We start from the raw sequence: 25370 nt of genomic DNA, 5'->3' as shown, positions 1-25370 counted from the left end.
TTTCTTTCCGTCACAACCTTTTCCCTCTAAATGTGTCCAGAAGAAGTCCTGATTCACCGTGTCATCGAAGTGTGTCCAAACTGTGGACAGCGTCTCTCAGTGTCGCAGCACTTCTTCTTCTCTGTGAATACGAGTTGATTCGTGCTCAGCTCGTTCTGGCAGCTGCGGCGTGGGGTTTGGCCGAGGTTGTGCGGACTCTGGGAGGGCTGGAGGTTTTCTTTGGGTGTTTGCAGGCGTAGACTCTGGGAGGGCTGGAGGTTTTCTTTGGGAGTTTGCAGGCGTAGACTCTGGGAGGGTTGGAGGTTTTCTTTGGGTGTTTGTGACTCTGGGAGGGTTGGAGGTTTTCTTTGGGTGTTTGCAGGCGTAGACTCTGGGAGGGCTGGAGGTTTTCTTTGGGAGTTTGCAGGCGTAGACTCTGGGAGGGCTGGAGGTTTTCTTTGGGAGTTTGCAGGCGTAGACTCTGGGAGGGCTGGAGGTTTTCTTTGGGAGTTTGCAGGCGTAGACTCTGGGATGGCTGGAGGTTTTCTTGTTTGTGACTCTGGGAGGGCTGGAGGTTTTCTTTGGGTGTTTGTGACTCTGGGAGGGCTGGAGGTTTTCTTTGGGAGTTTGCAGGCGTAGACTCTGAGAGGGCTGGAGGTTTTCTTTGGGTGTTTGTGACTCTGGGAGGGCTGGAGGTTTTCTTTGGGTGTTTGTGACTCTGGGAGGGTTGGAGGTTTTCTTTGGGTGTTTGTGACTCTGGGAGGGCTGGAGGTTTTCTTTGGGAGTTTGCAGGCGTAGACTCTGGGAGGGCTGGAGGTTTTCTTTGGGTGTTTGTGACTCTGGGAGGGCTGGAGGTTTTCTTTGGGAGTTTGCAGGCGTAGACTCTGGGAGCGCTGGAGGTTTTCTTTGGGAGTTTGCAGGCGTAGACTCTGAGAGGGCTGGAGGTTTTCTTTGGGTGTTTGTGACTCTGGGAGGGCTGGAGGTTTTCTTTGGGTGTTTGTGACTCTGGGAGGGCTGGAGGTTTTCTTGTTTGTGACTCTGGGAGGGCTGGAGGTTTTCTTTGGAAGTTTGTGACTCTGGGCGGGCTGGAGGTTTTCTTTGGGTGTTTGTGACTCTGGGAGGGTTGGAGGTTTTCTTTGGGTGTTTGTGACTCTGGGAGGGTTGGAGGTTTTCTTTGGGTGTTTGCTGGTGTAGACTCTGGGAGGGTTGGAGGTTTTCTTTGGGTGTTTGTGACTCTGGGAGGGTTGGAGGTTTTCTTTGGGTGTTTGTGACTCTGGGAGGGTTGGAGGTTTTCTTTGGGTGTTTGCAGGCGTAGACTCTGGGATGGCTGGGGGTTTTCTTTGGGTGTTTGTGACTCTGGGAGGGCTGGGGGTTTTCTTTGGGTGTTTGTGACTCTGGGAGGGTTGGAGGTTTTCTTTGGGTGTTTGCAGGCGTAGACTCTGGGATGGCTGGGGGTTTTCTTTGGGTGTTTGTGACTCTGGGAGGGCTGGGGGTTTTCTTTGGGTGTTTGCTGGCGTAGACTCTGGGAGGGCTGGGGGTTTTCTTTGGGTGTTTGCTGGCGTAGACTCGGGGAGGGTTGGAGGTTTTCTTTGGGTGCTTGCCGGCATAGACTCTGGGAGGGGTGGAGGTTTTCTTTGGGTGTTTGTGACTCTGAGAGGGTTGGAGGTTTTCTTTGGATGTTTGCAGGCGTAGACTGTGGGAGGGATGGAGGTTTTCTTTGGGTGGTTGTGACTCTGGGAGGGATGGAGGTTTTCTTTGGGTGTTTGTGACTCTGAGAGGGTTGGAGGTTTTCTTTGGGTGCTTGCCGGCATAGACTCTGGGAGGGATGGAGGTTTTCTTTGGGTGGTTGTGACTCTGGGAGGGATGGAGGTTTTCTTTGGGTGTTTGTGACTCTGGGAGGGCTGGAGGTTTTCTTTGGGAGATTGCAGGCATAGACTCTGGGAGGGCTGGGGGTTTTCTTTGGGTGTTTGCAGGAGTAGACTCTGGGAGGGGTGGAGGTTTTCTTTGGGTGTTTGTGAGTCTGAGAGGGGTGGAGGTTTTCTTTGGGTGTTTGTGGCTCTGGGAGGGTTGGAGGTTTTCTTTGGGTGTTTGCAGGCGTAGACTCTGGGAGGGGTGGAGGTTTTCTTTGGGTGTTTGCTGGCGTAGACTCTGGGAGGGGTGGAGGTTTTCTTTGGGTGTTTGCTGGCATAGACTCTGGGAGGGGTGGAGGTTTTCTTTGGGTGTTTGCTGCTGTAGCCTCGGGCGATGCTCTCCACTAACGAGCACTGTGTATTCAAGAAACTGACTTCACAACTCATCAAGGGTGGTGCTGACGGTGGAGGGAAAGTTAATTGTGCCTGTAATGGAGCCTCAGCAGGCCCAACGCTGCCAAACACCCCCCACTCCAACCCTCCACCCCGTCCTCTTTGCTGCAGACTCTGATACTGGACTGTTCTGGTTCTCCACGATGGAAACCAGACTTCCTGCTCAGGACTGCAGGCCTGATAAAGACCACTGCTGACCTTCAGACTTTAAAAGGAACTTATCACACTCTGAAAGGAACGTTTCTCTCTCAGCATCAAGGAGGACTGAGAAGTTTCAGTAAATGCAAGTCTGCTGAAGGACCTGGTTTTTATTTGTCCTGGCCTGTTGATGGTCTTAGCTGCTCTTTGATGGTCATGGGTTAGTACTGGATCATGTGGTTTTACATTTGAGACTCTTGCATTGATCATCGATCTTGAACACGTTCCTGTACAGAAACAGTCTTCAGTACAGGAGCAAATTTTGTTGAATGTTTGAACATTTCTTTAAATCCTCAAAGACTCTTCTGTCCTGGTTTCAGACCCTGAATCACCGCCCACGCGGTCTGCTGTGGTGCTCTTGGACGGTTGTTTCCTGCTTTGGAAAAACAATCGAGCCAATCAGCTGCAGGAATAACTCTTAACTCAACGTATTTCTTTGATCAACCTGACAAATGTTAAATTAACTTCCTCCTCCGCCCCCCCTCATCCCCTGACCTCCACACCCACCTGTGCACCTGTCCAGTTATCTGTTCCTGCCTGTTAAAACCTTTCGCTGCCTTCTGGACTTCTTTATCCTTTATGCTTGATTAATGTTTCCGTGTTTTAATCCGTGTTTCCTCAGATTAATTATTCCCTTCGATTAGCAGTGTCACACTGAGCTGATCAAATGAAGTAGAAGGAAAAAACTCAGAGATTCACTTTAAAACACAGAGAAACGGGTTTCTTTAATGGTCATTTTACAACAACATTTTATAACAAAATGTTGTCGTCCCTTCATGCAACACACAAAGACCACAGAACATAAACAACTATTGATTTGATGAAGTTAAAGGTCCCTCAGCCTTCGGAAACAGACACTGTACATGAATATACTTTAATAGTCGATACTAATGTCTTTAGCTTTGACGTTAAACATCTTTTACTGTTTCACAAACTTTGACACAGCAGACGTCATCAGTTCATTAAAACTCTTCATGGATACAAACGAAAGCATGATAGTTAATCACGAACTCAGTCGATCTCTAAACTTGTGTCTCTAAAGGTTTAAGATTGTGGATTTACTGAAGGATTCCTGACTGTCAACACAAACCTCCGTCTAAACCCTCCTGAATCATCTCCTCCATACAAACCTTCACGTCATGCTCAGACGTCTTCCTCTCCTGATGTTTTTACCTGCTGCAGAGCTCCGACTGAAGGATTGTTGCTTTGGCTCAGAGCTGCTCTGATTGATTCACATCAGCCCGACTCCAAACGTCAATCAGAGCTCTGTCTTCACGATCCTCTGCCAACAGTTTCATCATTTACTGTAAATCTTTAGAGGAGAATATTTCTGCTGGAATATATATATATGTTGGAAAAGTTTGGTAGTTTAAGAAACTCAAGATGAGACGTAAAACATTCTCCCTCCAAAACCTGAAAACTCTCCATCCATCTCCTCCAGTCGCGTCCTTCAGTCCAGTTTACAGGTTCAACTGCTTCACTGGACTTTTCCCACTCTCCCCTAAATTAATCTGACAGCTGGAGTTACTGGTTACTGTAGACTTTTATTGTGAAAAACAGCCTTGTTTCAGCTCACTGACACATGAAAATCCCCCAAACTGGACAATCGAGCTTCAATCGACAGTGACATTATTATTTTTCACTGTCGACACTTTAACTTCTGCAACTTCTTAAAAACTAGACTTTTAATGTTGAGTCGTTTTCTGTGTTAAAAGTTTTAATTTGAGTTCTTCCTCGAAATCTGTTGAGACTAAACACTTCAACTGATTTCTACTCTTACTCAACTAACTGTTCCAATATTCAAACTGACACTTCAACTGATAACAGTATTCACACTTAAACTATCTCTAGCGCTTCACCTTCAACTGAAATTTCAGTTGCTGTCATTGTTTGTGGTTTAACTGACATTTCTACTGCTTTCATCTCACACTTCAACTGCTTTCACTACTCACTCTTCAAATTTTAGTTCAACTGCTTTCAGCCACTCAACTGCCTTCAGGTCCTATTGAAATTAAACTTTCAAATGCTTACAGCAAAAACACTTCAACTGCTCTCAGCTCTTAGACTTCAAAAGACACTTCACATCCTTTTAGTGACACAAACAAACATGAACATGTTAAGACGTTGTAAGTTTGAATTTGACGGCATCTCTAAACATCAGACGAGTGGCAGCAGAGTTCAAGCCAAATGTAATCTTTATTAGACTGTTTCTGTACAAAAAGCACTGGATCACAGGAAGAAAACAAACAAAAGAAACAAAAAACATGCATCTATTTACAGCATGGCCAGAGACAGAGAAAGAAAAAGGTTGTATTCTAAAGACATTAATTAAACATTGTGCTTTGATATACTTTGATGATATATTTCATATTTCACAAAGATGCAGTACCTCTGCCCTCTTTCACATTGAAGTAAAACATCGAAAAAAGTACTTTGCAGTTTTTAAAACCTCGGCTGAAAACCAGGACGGTGAGAAGCAAACTTTCTACAACTGTGACCGAAAAAGAAATAAAAAGTATTAGAAGCTGTGTGGGAACTGGAGACGGACGAGGGAGTTCACGTTGAAGTGAAGCGTCCAGTGCGACTGCTCACTCTGCAGGCTGCGCTTCATTACTTTCATTAAATGGCTTTTCCTAAAGACACTGGACAGATGTTCACCCACAAGCCAACGCGATGGCGTCCGGGTGACGCTGTGCAGTGACTGGAGGTTTCTGTCAGTCCTGCTGGATTTGCATAAAGTCAAAAGTTGAATCTGTCCAAACTTCAGATTCCTGCTCTCACCTCTGCTTTTATTTCCACGATTCATTTATTTTCAGGAGTTAAAGGGATGTGAGATGTTCTTGTTTCTTTCCTTCAATGTAAACTCTGCTGATTTTGTAAATGTAGAAGTTTTTGTAATTTCAAGATGCTGATCTCATATTTTGTAACATGAGATAGTTTTCATGTAATTTGATATATAAATCATGGTGTTATTGTAATGTCTAGTGATGACTAGATGCTAAATCATAATCACGCGATGTAGAAGTAATAATTACAAGATAACGTCTTGATTTTTTTTTCCTTTTGTGAACAAGGCGCGCTTCTGTTGTCAACGCCCGGATTGTGTTGTAGTACCTTCCTTTGTGGTGTGGGGGCGCTGACACCACAACAACACCCGCAAGCCTCTTTGAAAGGCTCACTGCTCACGTATGTTCTTCAGTTTGGGATCAGTGCTGATATTACAAACTTAGTTTTTTGTGGGGAACCTGAGGGACAAACGTTTGGTGCAAAGACAAAGATTGTCTCCGTTTGACCGAAGAGGAGCTCGTCAAACGAAACAAATTACAAACTCAACAAAAAAAATCTACGGTCATTTTTAAAACTCTGTCATATCAAACAAAGAGAAGACTTTGTGTTGAAGTGTGGTCAATCGTAAGGCATCAAACACGACTTTGAGTTCTTCTAATTTTCCAAACGCTTCCATTACAGAACAGGAACACAGTTGCATAAGTAAATGATCCAGATTGTGTGCGACGACGAGAACAGCACCATCAACAACAACACCAACATCGATGGAAGTTTCCTTGAGATCAGTGACCCAAAAACTCATTTTCGGAGTGGTTTTAAAATCTGCTGCCTGTTTTTAAATCGTACAATCATTCTCACCAAAAAACACAAAGACTAGGATCGGGTCTAATATTAAGATGGATAAAATATTGTCTTCTAAACACCGAAACCAAGAGATACGCTCGGTCCAAAAGTAAGAGTGGAGGAATATCGTGACGTTATAAGCTTCTGAAATATAAAAGTTTCACATGACAAGGATTGTTGCCTTTTCAGAAAGGCAGAAAAACATATTGGTGCATATCGTTCTAGCTTTCATCTTTTTTTTTTTTTACTTTTAGCTTTTTTTTCTTTTTTGCTAAGATGCATTGCTCTTATTAAGTGCCCCAACAAAAATAGTGCATTAAGAAATAACCATGATTATACATTTCACAATAATACACAAAGGACGAGAAGAACCCGGGGAAACACAAATGATGCTGTTTACAAAAAGTTAAATATCGTATCGGAAAAGCATTTTTGTACAAAAGTGATGAAAGCTTTTTTTTTATGTCCTGCTTTCAAAAACAGGGTGACCACGTCATGACGTTGTTTTGTTTTTACAAAAGGGTTAATTCCTCTCACTTGTTCACTCTTTTTACAATATCTAAAAGGTATTAAGACATCAAATGTGTTTACATATATATTTGAGACTATCATTCAGGCCTAAATCACAAAAGGAACTCCCCAAAACATACTTTATAAATACATATAAAATAAGCACAGTCAGAAGAATAACAAGAAGATCTGGTACCTAAATGTGATTAAAACTGCTGCAAGCTTTTTCTGGTTAAAATCTACCACTCGACACCCGCGAAACAGAACTATTGAACTGGAGTTTTAAAAATGAGAGACGTCCAAAACAAAAAGCTGAAAATGAAAAAAGAAAAACCAAATAAAAAGTTGGGCTGCCTCGACTTTATTCAGACAAATGTTACTGTAACATTTGCTCGTCTGCAGGACGTTTGTTCATTCTTTCTTTAGCTTAGAAAATTACTGCATTTTCCTCCTTTTTAGAATATGAGACACAAACATTATTAAAAGCTATGGTACAGAAAGGAAAACGCTAGAAGACGTGATATTGATCAGGAGTCGGCTCCTCTGGGTTTTTGAGGGGATTCTGGGATTTCTGATTGAAAACCCATCAAATCTGGAAACCGTCTGACGGTTTTTCCAGATTTGAAAAAAGGTTTGAAGAGTTCGATTTTACCTGGTTTGTGGACTCGGTCCGACTCAGGTTCAGTGTCCACGGAGAGCTTTAGATCCAGTCACAGGTTTAAAGATCTTCAGCTGGTATTTCTTATTTTCATGTGCATGTTGCTGCTTTAGAAACTCAAGACTATTTCTGCACATACAATACATTCTGTATCTGTGCAGGTCTCCATCGACCTCCACTCGCTTCCGTATGATATGAATATTAATCAGACTTGCTTATCTTGTGTAATCCATCAAGTCTGCGTGTGTTCTTTTTTGTATAGATGAACAAATAAATATGCACTTGCCATCATTTGTTCCTTCTGGGTTGGTGTTCATTTTTACACGTTCATATCTTGTAGTTTTAGATTGTTTTCATGCATATAAATCAATTCTAAAAGCTTCCTTCTGTTTGAAAAGCTCGAGTGCTGACTATGAATATTAGAAATTGAACTGAGTTGAATGTTGTCATAGTTACATTATGGTTGTGTTTTATAATGCAGTTTGTGGTGCGTAAAACTTCAGCTTCAGTTATTCTCAAATAGAATTTAATAAAAAATGTCAGTCTGGTCTTAAATATGAGACTACAGTCCAGGTTCTGGTCCCATGCAGAACTCAGTCTCAGCTGCAGTGAGGTGATGCAGACTGTGACGGATCACACAAGACTTATTATATGGAAATCAATGGAAGCCAATGGAGACGTGGAATGATGAGGACGATGAAGATTTGTGATTTGACTTTAAATCAAACCTCACTGGTAGATTCAGATTATGACAATCCAATGAGATCTAACCCTCTCTTGGTGATGTCGTCATGGTGATCAGAAGCTCGCGGTGGACACGCCTCCTTCCTGTCTCACAGTGGCTCAAACTGATCTGAGACCTGTTCAGTCTCCACAGACTTCTGAAGTCAAACTAACCTGTTTCATAACTCAGCACATCAATACTCACAGCAGACACCCGCCCCCCCACCCACAGTTCGCTCTTCACCTCCATGACCTCCGACCTCCTCTGAGGGGGGGGCGCTGTTGCGACGTGGAGCCGCCGCAGACGTCTGAGAAGACACTTCCTGTTAGCGGTCTGCGGTGGCTTCAGCCGTCAGCGTGATGAAGAGTCAAACCTGTTCTTCTGCTGCACTGATGCATTCTGGGTCAGTCGGGGTCACACAGTTTGGGGGATGATGGGAAGGATTTTTTGCGGCGGTTCAGGTGGGTGGGGCCAGCCATCGGGGTAGGGGTGGGGGGGGGGGCGACGGTATCTGGCTGAGAATCCTCCTCACATGGGCGGGACAATGAGACCTGCCATCGCTGCAAGACAAGAAGACAAACACATTCAGCTGCCGTCAGAGGACGTGTGAAGAAACAGTCAAGATGATGATGACGAAGATGACTTCGATATTCATCAGCCTGAAAGTTAAACACTCACAAAGACAAGTTTTCTTAAAAGAAGTGGCTTCGTGTCAGCGTGTTTTACTGGGGACATCTTCCTCTCGGTCAGGCCTCCTTCTGTCGGCCATCATCACTTAACAGACGGAAATAACTTGTTCTAAGATCTTCTTGAAGGAAGTCAGATCCTGGTCGTCCTCGTGAGCCCAGACATTTGTATTTTAGCAGAAATATTAAACTGATCGCCTCCAAACCTCCACGTGAAGAAACTGCACTTCATCATGAGATATTAAACTTTATGGAAACTATTTCATTTCAATTAGAAACAGGTTTAAATCTTTTGTTTTGTTTTACTTGTTTAGAGAAAACGAAGCGTTCATGGATTGCCAACACTGATATATGGAGATAATATGGATATTTCAACAGTTCAACATGAATAATAAACTTTTCTGACAAAATAAATATCACAAACACGTCTCTGCGCTTACTTTGATGGATTATTGACCGATAATACACTTGAATAACTTTAACCACTTTACAGCTGAAACGATTTGATTTGTGTTTGAAACAGGTTGAACTCTGAGACTCTTCATAAGATGAATTAAGTTTTTATGTTCAGAATCAACTTCCCAAAAAGTGCCAGCAGTTATGGATCAACTTTGACCTTCGAGTGTTTCAGGTCTCACATCAACACATACAGTCTTTATCATTACAGTGGCGCCGGACGTCTGTCTGTGTGTCCAGGTGGGACATGGACGAGGAGGACAGCAGAGGACGGGGGTGCTGACAGGCGGGAGGGGGGGTGGGATGCTCACCCTGGAGGTTGCTGCCATTGGTGGTGGTGCAGGTGGGGGGCGGGGAGGTCTGTGGCCGCACGACAGGGGCGAAGGCGCTCTTCTGTTTGACTGCAGAAACCATATGGACAGGAGAGAATGAATAAGGGCCTATGGAAGCAGAGGAAGAGAGAGGAGGAGGTGAGGAAGACGAGGGGAGGAAGGAGGGGGGTCCTACAGGAGGAGGAGGAGGTGACGGTAACGAGCAGGCAGACGGACAGAGGAGGTGAGTGATCGGATGGAGGTGAATCATGCAGGAGAAGGGGGATGAAGAGGAGGATGAGGAGGGGGGATGGGTCCCTGCCTCAGATCGGGCCGAGGAGGTCTGAGGAACAAACATGCTCCGAACAAACAGCTGCACATCTGGCAAAGTTGATCCATAACTTTAAGGACTTTTATTTTGTAAAAACCAACCTGATCCAACCTGAGAGCAGCAGCAGCTTCATCCACACAAACTGTACAGGTGTGTGTGTGTGTGTGTGTGTGTGTGTACACATTAATTTAGTAATAAACCCGTCCTTTCTCCTCGTGTGTCTTCTGAGGCTATAAAACAGTTTTTGTTCTACTGACTGATTCAGATTAAAGGGACAGTTCACGCCGCCTGACGCTCAGACGATCCGTCTCATGTCTGTGTGTTCAGAGACGAGGTTAGCCTAGCTTAGCTTAATGTCCATCTCAACCTCTGACTCTCTGAGAGAAGACAGACGGTGTGAACTGTCCCTTTAAGAGCCTCCAGAGTTTATGGACCACAGTGAGTCTGTAAATGATTCAAGGACAGCATTTGAAGATGGAACTGTAAAATGAAACGGGGGAATGTAAATGTGATTTATCGCTTCATGCCAACAACTATCAGTCTGTCCTGGATCGCTGCTTCTTCCTCCTCACATTTCCTCTCTGTCTTGGCTCCTTCTTGCTGTTTTTCTGTTTCTTTTTCCTGCTGATATTAATGGATTCGGCCCAAAGCGTGAATGCATGAATGCATGAAGGATGCGGTGAGGATGTTAGTGGGGTTAGTAGAGGACGGGGGAGGGGGAGGGGAGGGGGTGAGGAGGAGGAGGATGGACAGTGGGACAGTCAGAGGAGGGAGGAGGTGAACAATGCGTGGCGGTGTTCAGTCCACACACACACATTCAGACCCTCGGCGGAGGGAAACTGTAGCTCAGCCAGGCGAGATGTGAGCCCACCTTTTGTTTAGTCGCCAGGGACGACAACATCACCTGGCACGGAGACGCAGTTTGAGCTCCTACCTTCTAAACGAGTCTCGCTGAGACTCGCTGAGCTCTTTGATACAGAAGCCAAAACAATGGAGCGCTCCCCGCGGGCGACTTTAGACTTTACCGGTCTCCAAAACACACCTGCGCCTTCCAAGCAGCAGCTCCGACTCCAGGCATGTTAATCAGAGCCGAGCGGGAAGTTTCAGAGGAACAACGGGGCCGACCGAAAACTACTGAAGCATCAACTCGTCTCCTGCAGCGGGAAACGCTTCACCTTTGTTCACTTTCATTATTCTGTGCACTACAACTGCGACTATTCACCACCTGCATCAGTCCAGGAACAGCAGCTGATACTCTGCATCTAGTAAATATATATAACAAGTATTTCAATCTCAGCTTCATTTAGTTTGAGCGTCTTGTCTTCCAGGTCTCAGTGTGTCGAGGGTTTAGGACTACAGCCAGACCAGGACGGTTGAGGCTGAATCTGATAAGGATATATCTTAATTTTCTTAACACAACACATGAATAAACATTTAATCAAATCAAACTCTTTCCTGTCTTGCAGGTAGGGCTGGCTATCAAACCTCAACACTTCATGGTACCACTGCTTTCAATAAATACACTTCAACTAGCTGCACCCCGTAGCTCACAGGGCAAGACGTCAAGTGTGATCTGCAGCGTTGAACTTCCTGTCATCTCTCTGAACCATCACTATCTAATAAAGAACATTCCCAAACAATAACAAAACAAACACTTTCACTTACTTACTTGACTTCACATCAACTGCTTTCATCTTATAAATATACTTCAACTGACACATAAACACTTCCACTGGATTCAGTGCTTTGACTGAGACCTCAACTCTTTTCAGCGATATCACATCAACTTGAACTTCAGACAAATGTGATGATTAACTTGCAACACATCCACTGCTTTAATAAACTTACACTTTAGCTGATATTTCAAACCCTTTCACTGACACTTCAACTCCTTAAGTACTTCGACTTCAGCTGTAACTAATCTACATTTTAACCGAAGCTGAAGTGTGTTTGGGACGATCCTTTGACTTCCCGCTCTCAGACAGTCACAAAGGATCCGTCCGGCTAACTTCCTCTCAGATGGACGAGCTTTGCTCTGTTGAAATCAATGTTTTAATCGACTCACTTGCGTAAGCAGAGTTGGCGGAGCCATTGAGGAAGCTGGGGGATCCAGGTACGCCCAGGTTAGTCATCCCCGCTCCGTATCCGTTCATGGTGGACGTGATGGTGTTGTAGTTGGACTGCTGAGGCGTGGAGCTCGGCACGTAGCCGCGAGGAGACACGCTGTTCGAGTTACGGGAGTAACCTGAGAAGCACAGTCAAGAGAGAATGATCAGCTCTTCTTCATGTACTCATAAACCTGCAGAATCCTGAGCCAGGTGGGTTCGGCTGCCCCTGCAGGAAGGAATATGATGGTAACTGTCTGATATGATGAAGAAAAGGTGATTTACCCAAAAACACCTGAAAACAACATTTTAAATAGGAGGTTAGAAAGAGTTAACCTTACCTTAACACCCCCACCTCCCCCGTTCTCCCCCCGCGCTCCCACTGATTGACCCTCATCCAAGATGCATTGAATACCAATGTTCCCTGCAGCGCTCAGCCTGACCTTTCACCCCCTCACGAGGCTCCCGAGTTCCCACCGAGCTCGCTGAGCAGAGCCAACAGAGTGCCAAGTAGCACATTACAGCTCGACCCCCCCAAACCCTCCACCCTCGTCCACTTTCCCCCACTTCCTGGTTCGGGCCAACGCAATTCCCAGCAGGAGCGGCTGATGGAGCGCTGCCCGGGGACGAGGAGGGCGAGGAGAGCCGGCGATGGGAAACACATGTGGAGGAGAACAGTGCAGGGAGCGGCCGAGAGCTGCAGCTCGTCACCGCTCACACTCAACGTCACCATTGTTCTTCAATAACAAATGGACTCAGTATTTGTTTTGGTGCGTCCCCGCTCCCTGCCCGTCCTCGTCCACAGCAGCGTGGGAAGCGGATCGGATGCAGAGCACATCACAGATGACAGATTTCAGGTTTCGCTGTGACTCTGCGAGCAGCTGATGAATCGTCAAACACTTTCATCAACCGGCTTTTAATTAGAAGCTGGACTTTAACAGCTGTCACCTCCCTGAACACATCAGATCCTTTACAGGTTTCAGAGCTGACGCGTGTGAGTCCCACAGCTGCTGGACTGAAACCTACTGAAACTGAACATATCTTGTAATTATGGGACACATATCGGTGCCACAATATTCTGAACTCACGGCTCGCTCTCTAGCTTTTCACCATCCCACTGCCTTATTCATAGGAAGTAGTTCAGGTGTCCCCCCTCCCCTCATTTTGCCTGAGGCTTCATCCTACTGACACCCGAAGAAGGCTGTGAAATACGGTCAAGCTCCAGAAAAAGCAAGTAAGAAAACCTTGAGTTCAGAGTATTTTAATAACTTCTGTTTGCTTCATGCTAATAACTGGCTGGAGGTGTCAGATTCAGAGCCACCTCCTCCACCCGTCTGCTGTCAAAGTGAAGCAGAAGAATGGAGACAAACTCCAGAGGAGGAAACTGAAGAACAGAGAGCCCTCCTTCTTCAGGAGGATGACATGACGCTGAGCAGGCCGAGCTGCTCTGAATTAGCGCCGTAAATTACTGGCCTCGTCCGTCTGATAAGGCCTGGGCTCGGGAGCCGCTGTTTTTATTAATGTTTTAATCACGGCGGATAATTGCGAGGGGCACAAAGAGCCGTTTCATACTTCATAACAGCGGGGAGGACGGCGGTCAGATCCTCGGTGTAATGTTTCCGACCGGAGAGCTCGACGCACATAAACTACCGAGTTATGAATTTTCAGCAGCCTCGTTTCCCATGACCTCATAGATTCCTGTAAGGTGTTCGCTGCCGATGTGAAAAGCAGACGATAGTTTAGTGGAGGGGTGGGGGCGGAGGGGGCGGAGGGGGGTGTCCGGGGAGTAAAAGCAGCTCTATCTGTTTCCTGTCGACGCATGTTCACAAGCTGAACTGAGGAAACGTGGAGCTCCTCTCTGAAAGTCTCTTATTCTTTATTTTCCTTCTCGTCATCAAACCTCGTGTTCAACTGTGAACGCATCTACTAACAAGCATCAAATACTCACTAATGTGGATTCATCCGCCGCTGAAAATAGTCCCCAACAAATGCACTATTTCCTCCTGTTAGTTTGATCAAATCTATAGCGAGCAGCTGTTGGAGGAAATGACTGAGCCTTCTGACACATGAAACTATATATTTGTCAGGTCTTTTTAAAGATTGACGTCTTCAGACAGGAAGTGAGACAGCACGTCAGACAGGAAGTGAGGCAGGAAGTGAGACAAGAAGTGAGACAGAAAGTGAGACAGGAAGTGAGACAGGAAGTGAGACAGATAACGTCCAACTTTCAAATGAAATAAAAAGCTTCACCAGTGTGTGTGTGTCAGTGTGTGTGTGTGTGTGTCAGTGTGTGTGTGTGTGTGTGTGTGTGTGTGTGTGTGTGTGTGTCAGTGTGTGTGTCAGTGTGTGTGTGTGTGTGTGTGTGTGTCAGTGTGTGTGTGTGTAGACAATTAGACTGAACTGTCCACTGGACTCTACCGGACTTTATAAAGTGAACTCTAGTGGACTCTAATGAAGTCTGCTGGACTCTACTCGACTCTAGTGAACTTTACTGCAGTCACCTGAACTATATTAAACTGTATGGAAGTCTACAGTCTACCCCCCCCCCCCCAGTGAATCGTGGGTAGTGGTCTCACCCTGGTCGGCCTGCGAGGCCTCGGAGATGTTGACGGCGAGCTGGCTGCTGAACGAGTTGACCCCCATCATCCCCGAGTGAGCGGCGGAGCCGGTGAGGGACGGCAGCTGGTTGTGACTGCGAGGGACGCTGTAGAGGGCCTCGGTGAGGTCGGCCGCTCGCTTCAGGATGATCTCCTGTAGATGGGGGGAGATTTGAAACGTTTCAATACCAGTGGGAGAAATCTAGAAAGTGCAGCAGCATGAGGGACCAACGTCTGACGGCCCAACGTCTGACGGGGGCCGGTCTGTGGACCCGTCACTGTTTGTTTATATACCTTCAGATAACTTGTGTCTATGATATATGTACATGTACCTGAGGTAAGAGGAACAAAACTACTTTAGTAGTTGTGCAGGAGTCAGTGAACACTGGTTCTGTTTCAGGTCTCTGACAGGATGTGGACTCTCCTCTTTATTTAAAGGAACACAATCCTCCAATAAGATTGCCTCTTATTAGTCCTCCAGCTGTGAGTGGAGGTCAAAGGTCAAAGTGACGCTGCTGACTCACCTGGTTGTTGTGTGGCATCCCATAAAGAGCCTCCACCAGGTCAGCTGCTCGCTTCAACAGCACCTCCTGACAGAGAGACAGACAGACAGACAGACAGACAGGCAGAGAGACAGGCAGAGAGACAGGCAGAGAGACAGGCAGACAGACAGACAGAGAGACAGAGTTCACAGTTAATTTAGAAACAGCAGCTCTCAAACAGACATGTTTTATTCTTCTGTTTCTGTAGAAATACAGAAGTTTAAATGTCTTTAAATGTCTCAGCTAATAAATAACTAATATTCACATTTAAGAACTGAAAGCAGTGAAAACGACTTTAAACAATGAATCCATTATCAGAATAGCTCCTGACTCAAATCTGTCCAATCAGAACACTTTAAACACTTCAACATAATTCATATTTACTGCGACATCATGAAGCTCATTCCTCCTCGAGGAGACGTAACAATAAACAACACAGAACCGACCAATCAGAGCAGCTGAGAGAAAACAGCAAACTGGATCTCATTTATACTAAAATCACAGTCCAACTTGAACAACACTCGGAGCTGATCGATCACACACGCTTTACAGCGCTGGTTTCAAAATGGCCGCTGATGGATGGACAGATACAGAGGAGGATGAAGGGATGAATGTTTGCACCCGGAGGGGAGGAAGAGGAGAGAGGAAGAGTCAGCAGGAAGCCATTAACACCGATGCTGCAGACCACACACACACACACACACACACACACACACACACACACACACTCGCTCGCTCTCTCTCTCGCCCTGGGGCTGTTTTCCCATCAGCCCACAGGAGAGGAAGCCTCCAATCTGAGCGCCGGCAGCACTGCAGGTCGCCGCGGCGATGGCTTTTAATAACAATAACAGGACTGATAAATAGATAAATACACACACACACACACACACAGGAGGATGATGTGGGGGTCAAAGGAGGAGGAAGAGAGGGAAGACGTTAAAGGAAAGGAAAAGATGAATGAAAATAGGAGGAGTGAAGGGAGGAAAGGGAAGGAAAAGATAGGAGGAAAGGAAGGAGGCAAACTGGAAGGAAGGAAGGAAGGAAGGAAATAAGGTAAAGGCTGGAAAGGAAGGGGAAGGAAAAGAAAGGAAATAAGAAAATGGAGAAAAGGAGAAAAGGAAAGGAAGGGACAGAAAGTCAAGGAAAGGAAAAGGAAAAGAAGGAAATAAAGGAACAAAAGGAAAGAAATGGACCTAAACGAAGGAAAGGAAGAAGAGGAAGTAAACAAACTCCCAGGAGTGTGAATGAAGGTGTGTTTTTTCACACCACAGCTTCAGGTGAAAACACATCACACACACAGAGAAACTGAGGATGATCAGCTGACAGAGAGAGGAGGCAACAGGGAGGAGGAGGAGGAGGAGGTGGTGTTGAGTCCCCGAGGAGCAGCAGTGGGGAGGTGGAGGCCTCTGCTGGAGCTCCCTGAGGTATTACAGCACAGAGGGGGGCGAGAGACACTCAGAGACACACAGAGAGAGAGAGAGTCGGTCATGTGATGCTGTGTATTAAAATCTGTTTCTGTGTTTTATCTCTGTCAAGTCAACATGGAATGTGCAGTCATAATAATAATAATACTAATAATAATAATAATAATAATGAAAGAAAGGAAGGGCAATAAACAATCAGATAAATATCTGTATTTACATTAAGTACATTATTCATATATTATTTATATTGTACATATATTCAATATGCAGATCATTTCATATTCATAGAACATTCTGCAGTTTTTAGCAACATCTGCTTGACTAATATTTTATTTTAAAGTATATTATTTATTTTATCACAGTCCACTTTATATTCAGTTAAAGTTCTATCTTAGTCTCTATTACCAGGTTTTTATTTTATATCTATCGAGATTTTACACACTGAGTTCACGATAAACTCAGATACTTTGATATTAAAGTATACAGTAGTACTATTATGGTAGCTTGTACTTGGATGTAGCCTCTGTAGCTACAACATCAACACACTGCTAACAGGATTCAGTTATATCTCTGTGATACTTTATGAACATTTTAGTCCTAAACTGAGCAAACTGATGAAGATCATGTGATGATGACTGAAAGCAGCAGATTAAAACGTGTAATACAGGAATGAACGTGTACTCGAGTACTTTACATGATTTCATTCTGCTCTAACCTTCAGTAAAGGACTTGACTCTGATTATTCATGTGAAACAGACCCCGAAGTCTTTGAAGTGAACATTAGAGATTCACCTGCTGCTCTGTCACGTCACATCTGCTGAAGTTTGCTGCTCAAATCTGTGGATTTTATTTATATGGAGAATCACTGAAGACAGAATGTGAGCTGCTCTGATGAGGAGAGATTAGAGGGGATTTCTACTCTGGATTCTACTGCGTTTCTTTTATATAAATATACTTTAAATCTCTGGTGGAGCAGCAGCGTCCGAACCAACGTCTCCTGTGACTCAGAGGAGAAACAGTCGCCTTAACCACATTGTTTTCCTCCCAGCCAATCAGAGCGCCTCCTCACTGCTGGCAACAAACTGGCCTTCGACAGGGAACACACACACACACACACACACACACACACACACACACACAGCTCTCATTTCCCACGACAGACGATGACCTCGGAGGAGACGGTCCAACACTGAGATGGAAACAAAACAACATCCAGAGATTTTTTCTCCCAAAAAAGTTTCACGTCGACAAACCTGAAACTCAGAATAATAACACGGTCGGAAGCAGCAGAGACGGGAGCGTCAGAGTTTCAATAAACACTGAGAGTGTTTACTGGATGACAAACGAATCAGCTGTTTGAATTGACATTTAAGTGCTCACTGGCTCCCCTGCTGGTGGACGTCTGTCCTGCTCTCACAGCACTTTTCCCACTGCAGCACTTATCAGTGAATGCAACCCTTTTTTCCCAATTAGACCAATTATTTGGGCTCAAATATATGACCTACATGTGCTGCATGTTTGCAGTGTCGTTCTGTATGTTTATATGTAAGTATAACTCCTGTGTGTCCTTTTACAGCCCTTAACTGCATGAACTGACATATTAGGAAGCCTTCCTAACACCTTGGCCAGAGTCTACAGATGAACAACAGCCTCTTGACTAACTCTGGCATGTGTTTTTATTCATTTGACCTGTCCCAAATAAACTAAACTAAACCTCACTCAAATGGTATTGATGTTAATCATTTATGTGGAAAAGCAGCGACTCTGCTGCTTTCTGAAGTGTGACAGAAGAAGAGGTTAAAGGATCAATGTAGAGGAGTTAAAGTTAGCGTTCCCTTCACTTTGATTATCTGACTACTAGAACTATTAAAATCCTTTGAAGAGAATCCTTCGTTCGTCCACCTGACTGCAGGTCGGGACAAACCAATCCAAATATGTACGAAATATCAGCACTGCTCAGCCACACCCTTCACACACACATATTAACACCATCAAGTCTGGTGACAAAAAGACTGGAAGCAGGGGGAAACTGTTAGCCTAGCTTAGCACCAAGATTGGAAGCATGGGGGAAACTGTTAGCCTAGCTTAGCACCAAGATTGGAAGCATGGGGGAAACTGTTAGCCTAGCTTAGCACAAAGACTGGAAGCAGGGGGGAACTGTTAGCCTAGCTTAGCACAAAGACTGGAAGCAGGGGGAAAACTGTTAGCCTAGCTTAGCACAAAACTGGAAGCAGGGGGGAACTGTTAGCCTAGCTTAGCACAAAGACTGGAAGCAGGGGGAAAACTGTTAGCCTAGCTTAGCACAAAACTGGAAGCATGGGGAAACTGTTAGCCTAGCTTAGCACAAAGACTGGAAGCGGGGGGGAAACTGTTAGCCTAGCTTAGCACAAAGACTGTCTGATTCATGTTGGATCAGTTTGTTCAACTTTGATCATCCAGAAGGTGAATCTTTCTCTGAGTGAGATCTGGACGTGTGTGTGTGTGTGTGTGTGTGTGTGTGTGTGTGTGTGTGTGTGTGTGTGCTTTCAGTGAATGAATGGCCTCCGCCCCCCCCCCCCCCCCCCCCCCCCCGCAGCATCCCTCTCTATTGTAGGACAATCTGTCAGCCTGCTACTGCCAACACTGTGTGTGTGTGTCTACATATGATACACACTGTGTGTGTGTGTGTGTCTACATATGATACACACTGTGTGTGTGTGTGTCTCTATATATGATACACACTGTGTGTGTGTGTGTGTGTGTCTACATATGATACACACTGTTTGTGTGTGTGTGTGTTTGTATATTTCCACATCATTATGTCCTTTCTCTTTTCCTTCCTCTCCTTCCTTTCTATTTTTCCTCTCTTCTCTTCTCTGTTCATTTCCTTCATTTTCATTTGACTTCATCTCCTTTTTAAACTAAAAGCCAAAATCAGCCGCCCTCACACAGGTGAGTCTCTGCCAGCGTGTGTGTGTGTGTGTGTGTGTGTGTGTGTGTTCTTCCTCTGGCTTCATTAATCTCCATTAGAAAACAGAAGTTAGTTAATGTCTCCTTCGCTCGGCTGCAGCAGTGAGACGCCATGAGGCAGCAGCTGCCCGTCACACACACACACACACACACACACACACACACACACACACACACACACACACACACACACACACACACACACAACACAAACAAACACACATCATACATATGCAGAAAAACCTGAAAAATACCTCACACACAAAAGACTTTAGTTCGTCTAAGTATTGTGTGTGTGTGTGTGTGTGTGTGTGTGTGTGTGTGTGTGTGTGTGTGTGTGTGTGTGCGTTTGTCCTCCTTCTATTTTCATTAGGTCCTGACAGACACAACAGCCTTCTCAAGTTAATGACGCCTCCGAGGCCTCGCTGCTGGAGAGCTGCTGCTGCTGCTGCTGCTCAGTGTGTGTGTGTGTGTGTGTGTGTGTGTGTTTGTGTACATGCACTTGTTCATTTGTTCTTGGCCGCCACTCTCTGATCTGTGAATCAGGAACTGTTACTGCTACAACAACCATGATGTGCTGCTCTGATTGGCTGCAGAAACGCAGTGACATCATATTTACTGTCAGAGTTGTGTTATCAATAAAGTTCTGACTGTTTCAGACTGTTGGTGTTTGGTAAGAAACGACCAAATTCATGTTGTCTTTTCACAACTTGTTTTCTTATTATTTGTTGTCTGAAGAAGTTCCTGATGACAGGCGTCAGACAGTCGTTGATTTTATAGATATATTTAGTTATTTATATATTCTGGAGGAAACTAAATCTACAAACTGAAGGATTGTCAGTTTTGTATCTGATGGATTAAACGTGTAAAATCACCAAGGCAAACAGAGCATGTTCCCATGCAGCTGTCAGAGCTTCTCCTCTTCCTGTACGCGTCCTGCTCGAACTGAACAAAGTGATGTTGAGTTTCGTGTTTTTATGCATCAGATCCAGTTTCAGGCCTCTGCTGCTGCTGGATGTGTTGTTCTCTGTCAGAGTGTCTAATTGCCTCCACGCTGCTCTGCTATACATCCCCATTCACACCATTACACACACATCAGCTGCTCAGCCACACCCTTCACACACACATATTAACACCATCTCACACACACACACACACACACACACACACAGACAGCGCCATTGGATTCCTGTCAGCGTGAGTGCCGGCAATCAGAGCGCTGGGCGCTTTAGCGGCGCTGAAAGGCCTGCCCCGATCGATACGGTAATGCACTGGCTCCCGGTTATCATCATCATCTCTTATCACTGACCCACACCTCAGAGAGGGGGGAGGGAGGAGGGGGAGGGAAGTGAGGGGGGAGTCGAGGGACTATGGGAGAAGAAGGTGGAGGAGAGAGGGATGGGAGATGAGGAGAAGAGGGTCTCTGGGTGTTTCCCTTCAGCTGTGAGGAGATGGATGGATGGGGGGGTGGGGGGTGAAGGGAGGGAGGGAGGGATGAAAAGTGGGGTCAGAGTGGATAACTGGACATATAAAACAGCTCAGAGATGGAGGCAGCTGATTGGATAATCTCCTTCAAACCAATGATGGGATGTGGTGTTCGGTACATCTGGTTAGGGTTAAAGTACAAGTACCTCCAATTGTACTCAAGTACCATTCTTGAGTAAATGTACTTAGTTACATTCCACCACTCGTAAAGGGCCACTCCAGTGATCCTGTACAAGCAGACCCAGATCTGGACTGGATCCATCTAAGACACCACAGACACGATCACATGATCTCAGCTTCCTGAGACGACCATGATCCTCCAGACATGAAGGACAACCGTTAAATCATCATACGATGAGCAATAAAACATTAAATACAACCAACACCAAAGTCTTCTCTCCATGAAACCTGTTTCTATAACTAACTGTGATGAGCCGGAACGTATCGCAGGCTGCTTCACATACGTCTGAACACTGCAGACGTCTTTCATGTTAGTAGTTTAGGTTCTTACACTTTGTCCTCAGTGTGACGGATAGTAATTAACCTGTTTTTAAAATAGAAACAAATGAATCTTACAAACTAGTGCAGGACTGGAGTTTGGAGACCCCCATCCCACATCCCCACTGATGGCTGGATCCTACATTTCCCATAATGCAACAGGGCAGTGCCTCCTGAATGGCCACAAACGCCACACCTCCAGTTTGTAAGTGTTGTTTGAGCAACATCCCACTGCAAACTGAAACTAAAGGCAGATCGTTCTACCTGCAGAGTTCCAGTTGGGTCATAAACCAGATCAAAATTTAAATATGGAGAGAAGAAGAATGTGATAACTTCCTGTGAGAATATTCACAGGAAATTAAAACACAATCCTGCAGTTTGGATCATTTAAATTGGTTTGAATCCCTCAACTTGAATATTTCTCTCTCTGTTAGATTAACAATCATTTAATTCAACGTCTCCAAACATTTCCAAAGCAAAATAAATTCATCATGTCTGAAAACCATCTGGGTCTCGGTTCAGTCACTCAATAAGGTTCTGTAATGAGTCACAACATGCTAACTCATGAATCTTGCTGTGAGGATAGAAGAAATAGTGCTATAGGGACTATTTTCAGCGGCGGATGAATCCACATGTGGTGCTCTAGTGAGTATTTGGGGCAGCAGGACGGTGGGTGTGGGACTGAGATAAACTACAGGTTGTGTGTTCATGGTGATGAATGAACATGTGTGTTTAACAGAAGAAGAAGAGAAGAAGAAGAGAAGAAGAAGAAGAAGAAGAAGAAGAGAAGAAAAAGAAGAAAAAGCAGAAGAAGAATAAGTAGAAGAAGAAGAAGAGAAGAAGAAGAAGAAGCAGAAGCAGAAATATCAGTTGTGCTACACAAACAACACTTTGAGTCTTTGAGTCTGAACACCAACTGAAAACATAATAAAACATCTGACTCATGAGACTCGTTGAGGCGCCACTGCAACATACAAGACACAGGTCACATGACCTCTGCAGGCAGCTGAGCTCGCAGCAGCACCAGCAAGCTAATCTGCTAGCATGTTTACCGCCAGCTGATTGTCTGAAGGAGTATTTCAAAAAAACAAAACATATCCGAGGGTAACAGAAAGAAGCAGCCACCAGCGCAAAACTAAAAATAAAACAAGCGTTTCATGTGGAGGTCTGAGACACACACACACACACACAGGGAGCTACAGGGAGTTTACAGGAGGAGACAAACAAGACTCTCTGGTTCATCCTCACTGGGTCTAATCAAGTCAGCACTGAGGAGGAGGAGGAGCGGGGGGAGGAGGAGGTGGAGGTGGAGGGGAGGGAGAAGGAGGAGGGAGGAAGAGGAGGACGAGTCCACCTCATCCTGGACTCACTGCTGATGGTGAAATCCCTTCAGATGGAGTAAAACTGATCAGAGAGACAGAGTGTGTGTTTAACATCTATCAGGTCATTGGAACAGAGAACTACACATCTCCTCCTCCACCTCCTCCCCCCACAGTAAAGGAGCAGCAGATCCTCTTCCTCACAGACAGTAAACCATGATGAGTTTACCTGCAGTTTAGTTTTAGACGTCAGGCTGAACGTTAGAAACACAATCAGAAGCACTTCCTGTTTAATCTGCTCACACGAGAAAAAACATCCAGCTGGTTTCATATTCAGCCCCCAAGACTTGTTAAATAACATACCCCCCCGCCCCCCCCCCCGATAAAACTACAGAAAAAAGAACTGACCTGTTAAATTAATAAACAGTGTTTTTTTAACTGAGAAGGCTGTTTGTTTGTTTCAGTTTGGTTGCAGGACATTAAATAAACAACAATATTATATCTTGTTAGCATAATGAACCCCCCCCCCCCCCCCCCCCGTAATGTGAAATATTTAGTTAGATCACTAAATAAAAACCTCTCACTATCACCATGAATTCCTCCCTAAAACACCTCTCGGAGGCTGCACCCTTGTGACCTTGCCCTTCTTCCGTCCATCTCTTGACATATTCCTCCTTCTTTACCCTCCTCCCGCTCTATTTTTTCTATTTTCTTCCATTGGTTTCTAGGGGCTTAATTACGGGGGGCCGGCTCCGTGGTCGAGGAGGTGCTGGGCGAACAGGGATCAGTGTGACCCTGGAGGAGAAGCCATCAGACAGCGGCCTTAACAATGATAAATCACCGGGAGCAGAGCTACAGATACAGCCGCCGCCCCGCTGATCTCTATAAAATATGGATGGACCTGTGCGCTGTGCAGGAGGAGGAGGGCCGCATCGCGCCGGATCTCCAGATTAGCGGTTATCAGGCGGAGAGGTATTCTAATGATGTGGGACATGGTGTGGGGTTAATTCCATTCAGAGGAAATGGATTGAAATTCAGCTCATGAATTGAATATTGCTCATTATTCTCAATGAGAGCAGGAAATCTCCTCATTCATGAAGTGGGTTGGAATTAATAATCCCTGAACGCACGGACGCCCCGCGAGTCGGGATGAGGGTCAATGATCAGAGCTAAAGGTGCCAACGCAACACACCAAACACGCTTAATCTCCACCTCATGGTCCACAAATCACCAGGACAGACAGAAAAAAGGACTGTAGGTTCAGTTTCAGCAGCTCGTTTCACCATCAGTGTTTGTGTTTAAAGGTTGGTTTGTTTTTCACCACAGGACGTCCCTTGTTTTACAAAAATCAGGTAGAAGGTAGAAGTGAAGCCATCAAACAGTCTCCATCTGAGCTGTAGTTTGTTATATTTCCTGAACAGAAGACCTTAATTTATACCTTTAAAGTCCCTTAACCTTTTCATATCCACATTAAGTGGAATTGTCGTGAAATCAGTATTTTTAACTGAATCTTCAAAGAGCTCTAAATGTTGCCTCTGCCCCTCAGTCTGCTCTCAGATGAATGATTCCTGTTTTTATTATCTCACAAATGAAGGGACATTTGAGGCATTATTTTCTTATTATATTTAAGGCAGCACAGTTTTATGTCTGCCTGCCTGTCTGTCCATAGTACAGACAGACAGGCAGTTAACAGGCAGTTCGACAGGCTGTGAGGCCAACTGGTCGCTGATGACCTCTGGGGTTTCTCCTGGATCAGGTTCAGCCCTCTAATTTCATTTCCAGTCTGGCTGGGCTGCAAGCAGACACCTCCGTGTCCGTCCAGCAGACTCAGAGAGGACGACGTGCTGCTCACCGTCACTTTAACATCTGTCTGATTCACAGGTTGTTTACTGACAGAAATGTGAATGGACTGGTGACGAGCTTGTTAGCTAACAAGAAACATGTTCAGACTAGGCTAGCACTTTCCCTCTGCTTCCAGTCTTTATGCTATGCTAGGCTAAACACATCCTGGACGCAAAGAAATGAAACTGATCCACTATGATCAAACAAGGTCCTTTTAGTTTTCAGCTAATTTTCTCTTTTTTCCTCTTTGAGATAAAGCTGTAGATCTTGACTTGTAGGTCCAGTTAGCGTTGAGTTAGCCTCTATGTCTTGACCTCTGGCTCTAGTCAAGAAAACCCATCTGACAGATCGATGACAACGTTGTTAAATAACGAGATGCAACATATCAATCAGACGGACTTTATTCTCTTTTGATGGAACTAGGCTAGCAGTTTCCCCCTGCTTACAGTCTTTGTGCTAAGCTAGGCTCACCCTATCTTTGAGGTAATCCCAGAGCAGTTTCCCATCTTTCAGATAAAATCAGTTTTGTGGTTTTTCTCCTCACACACTCTGTGTCTACACTGCACCCACGATCCTCCACCTGACGCCCTGCAACGAATCAATCTGTTCTGTGTCGCGCCGCCTGTCCAAACACAAAAAGCTTGCCGTCCAAACATCTCTCTCCATCCCTCCTCCTGTCGTCTGCAGAGCGCCGGCAGGTGAAAACAAAAGAGAAGTGACAAGCTGAGTTAACCCGTCGCTGCTCGGTCACATGATCCCCGCCGCCAACACGTCGTCCTGTCGCCTCGCCGGCTGCGAGCCAACAGCTCGGTGCTTCGCTTTT

The 25370-nt window shown here is 45.2% G+C and overlaps 2 protein-coding genes across 11 annotated transcripts in view; both read right to left on the bottom strand.

Moving 5' to 3' along the window:
• Positions 1-53: 53 nt before the first annotated feature.
• On the bottom strand, positions 54-2276 carry LOC139291054 (proteoglycan 4-like). Its single transcript, XM_070912953.1, has one exon. The coding sequence runs from the start codon at positions 2274-2276 to the stop codon at positions 54-56; it is 2223 nt and encodes a 740-aa protein (XP_070769054.1).
• A 6254-nt stretch (positions 2277-8530) lies between these two features.
• Positions 8531-25370, bottom strand: part of LOC139291609 (transcription factor COE3-like) — a 116217-nt gene continuing 99377 nt past the window's right edge. For 3 of the 10 annotated variants that reach the window (XM_070913696.1, XM_070913698.1, XM_070913701.1), the window contains 5 exons: positions 15013-15078; positions 14468-14642; positions 11852-12031; positions 9456-9647; positions 8531-8562 (listed from right to left, as the gene is read on the bottom strand). In XM_070913696.1, coding sequence (XP_070769797.1) covers positions 8531-8562; positions 9456-9647; positions 11852-12031; positions 14468-14642; positions 15013-15078 — 645 coding nt within the window. Of the gene's footprint in view, positions 8563-9455; positions 9657-11851; positions 12032-12913; positions 12917-14467; positions 14643-15012; positions 15079-25370 lie in introns of all 10 variants that reach the window. The other 7 variants (XM_070913695.1, XM_070913697.1, XM_070913703.1 and 4 more) reach the window with 6 other exon arrangements.

This window comes from Enoplosus armatus, chromosome 10 (assembly GCF_043641665.1).
Source record: "Enoplosus armatus isolate fEnoArm2 chromosome 10, fEnoArm2.hap1, whole genome shotgun sequence".
Classification (NCBI taxonomy): Eukaryota; Metazoa; Chordata; class Actinopteri; order Centrarchiformes; family Enoplosidae; genus Enoplosus; species Enoplosus armatus.
Note: the sequence above shows the minus strand (reverse complement) of the source record. Positions and strands in the feature narration are given on the sequence as shown.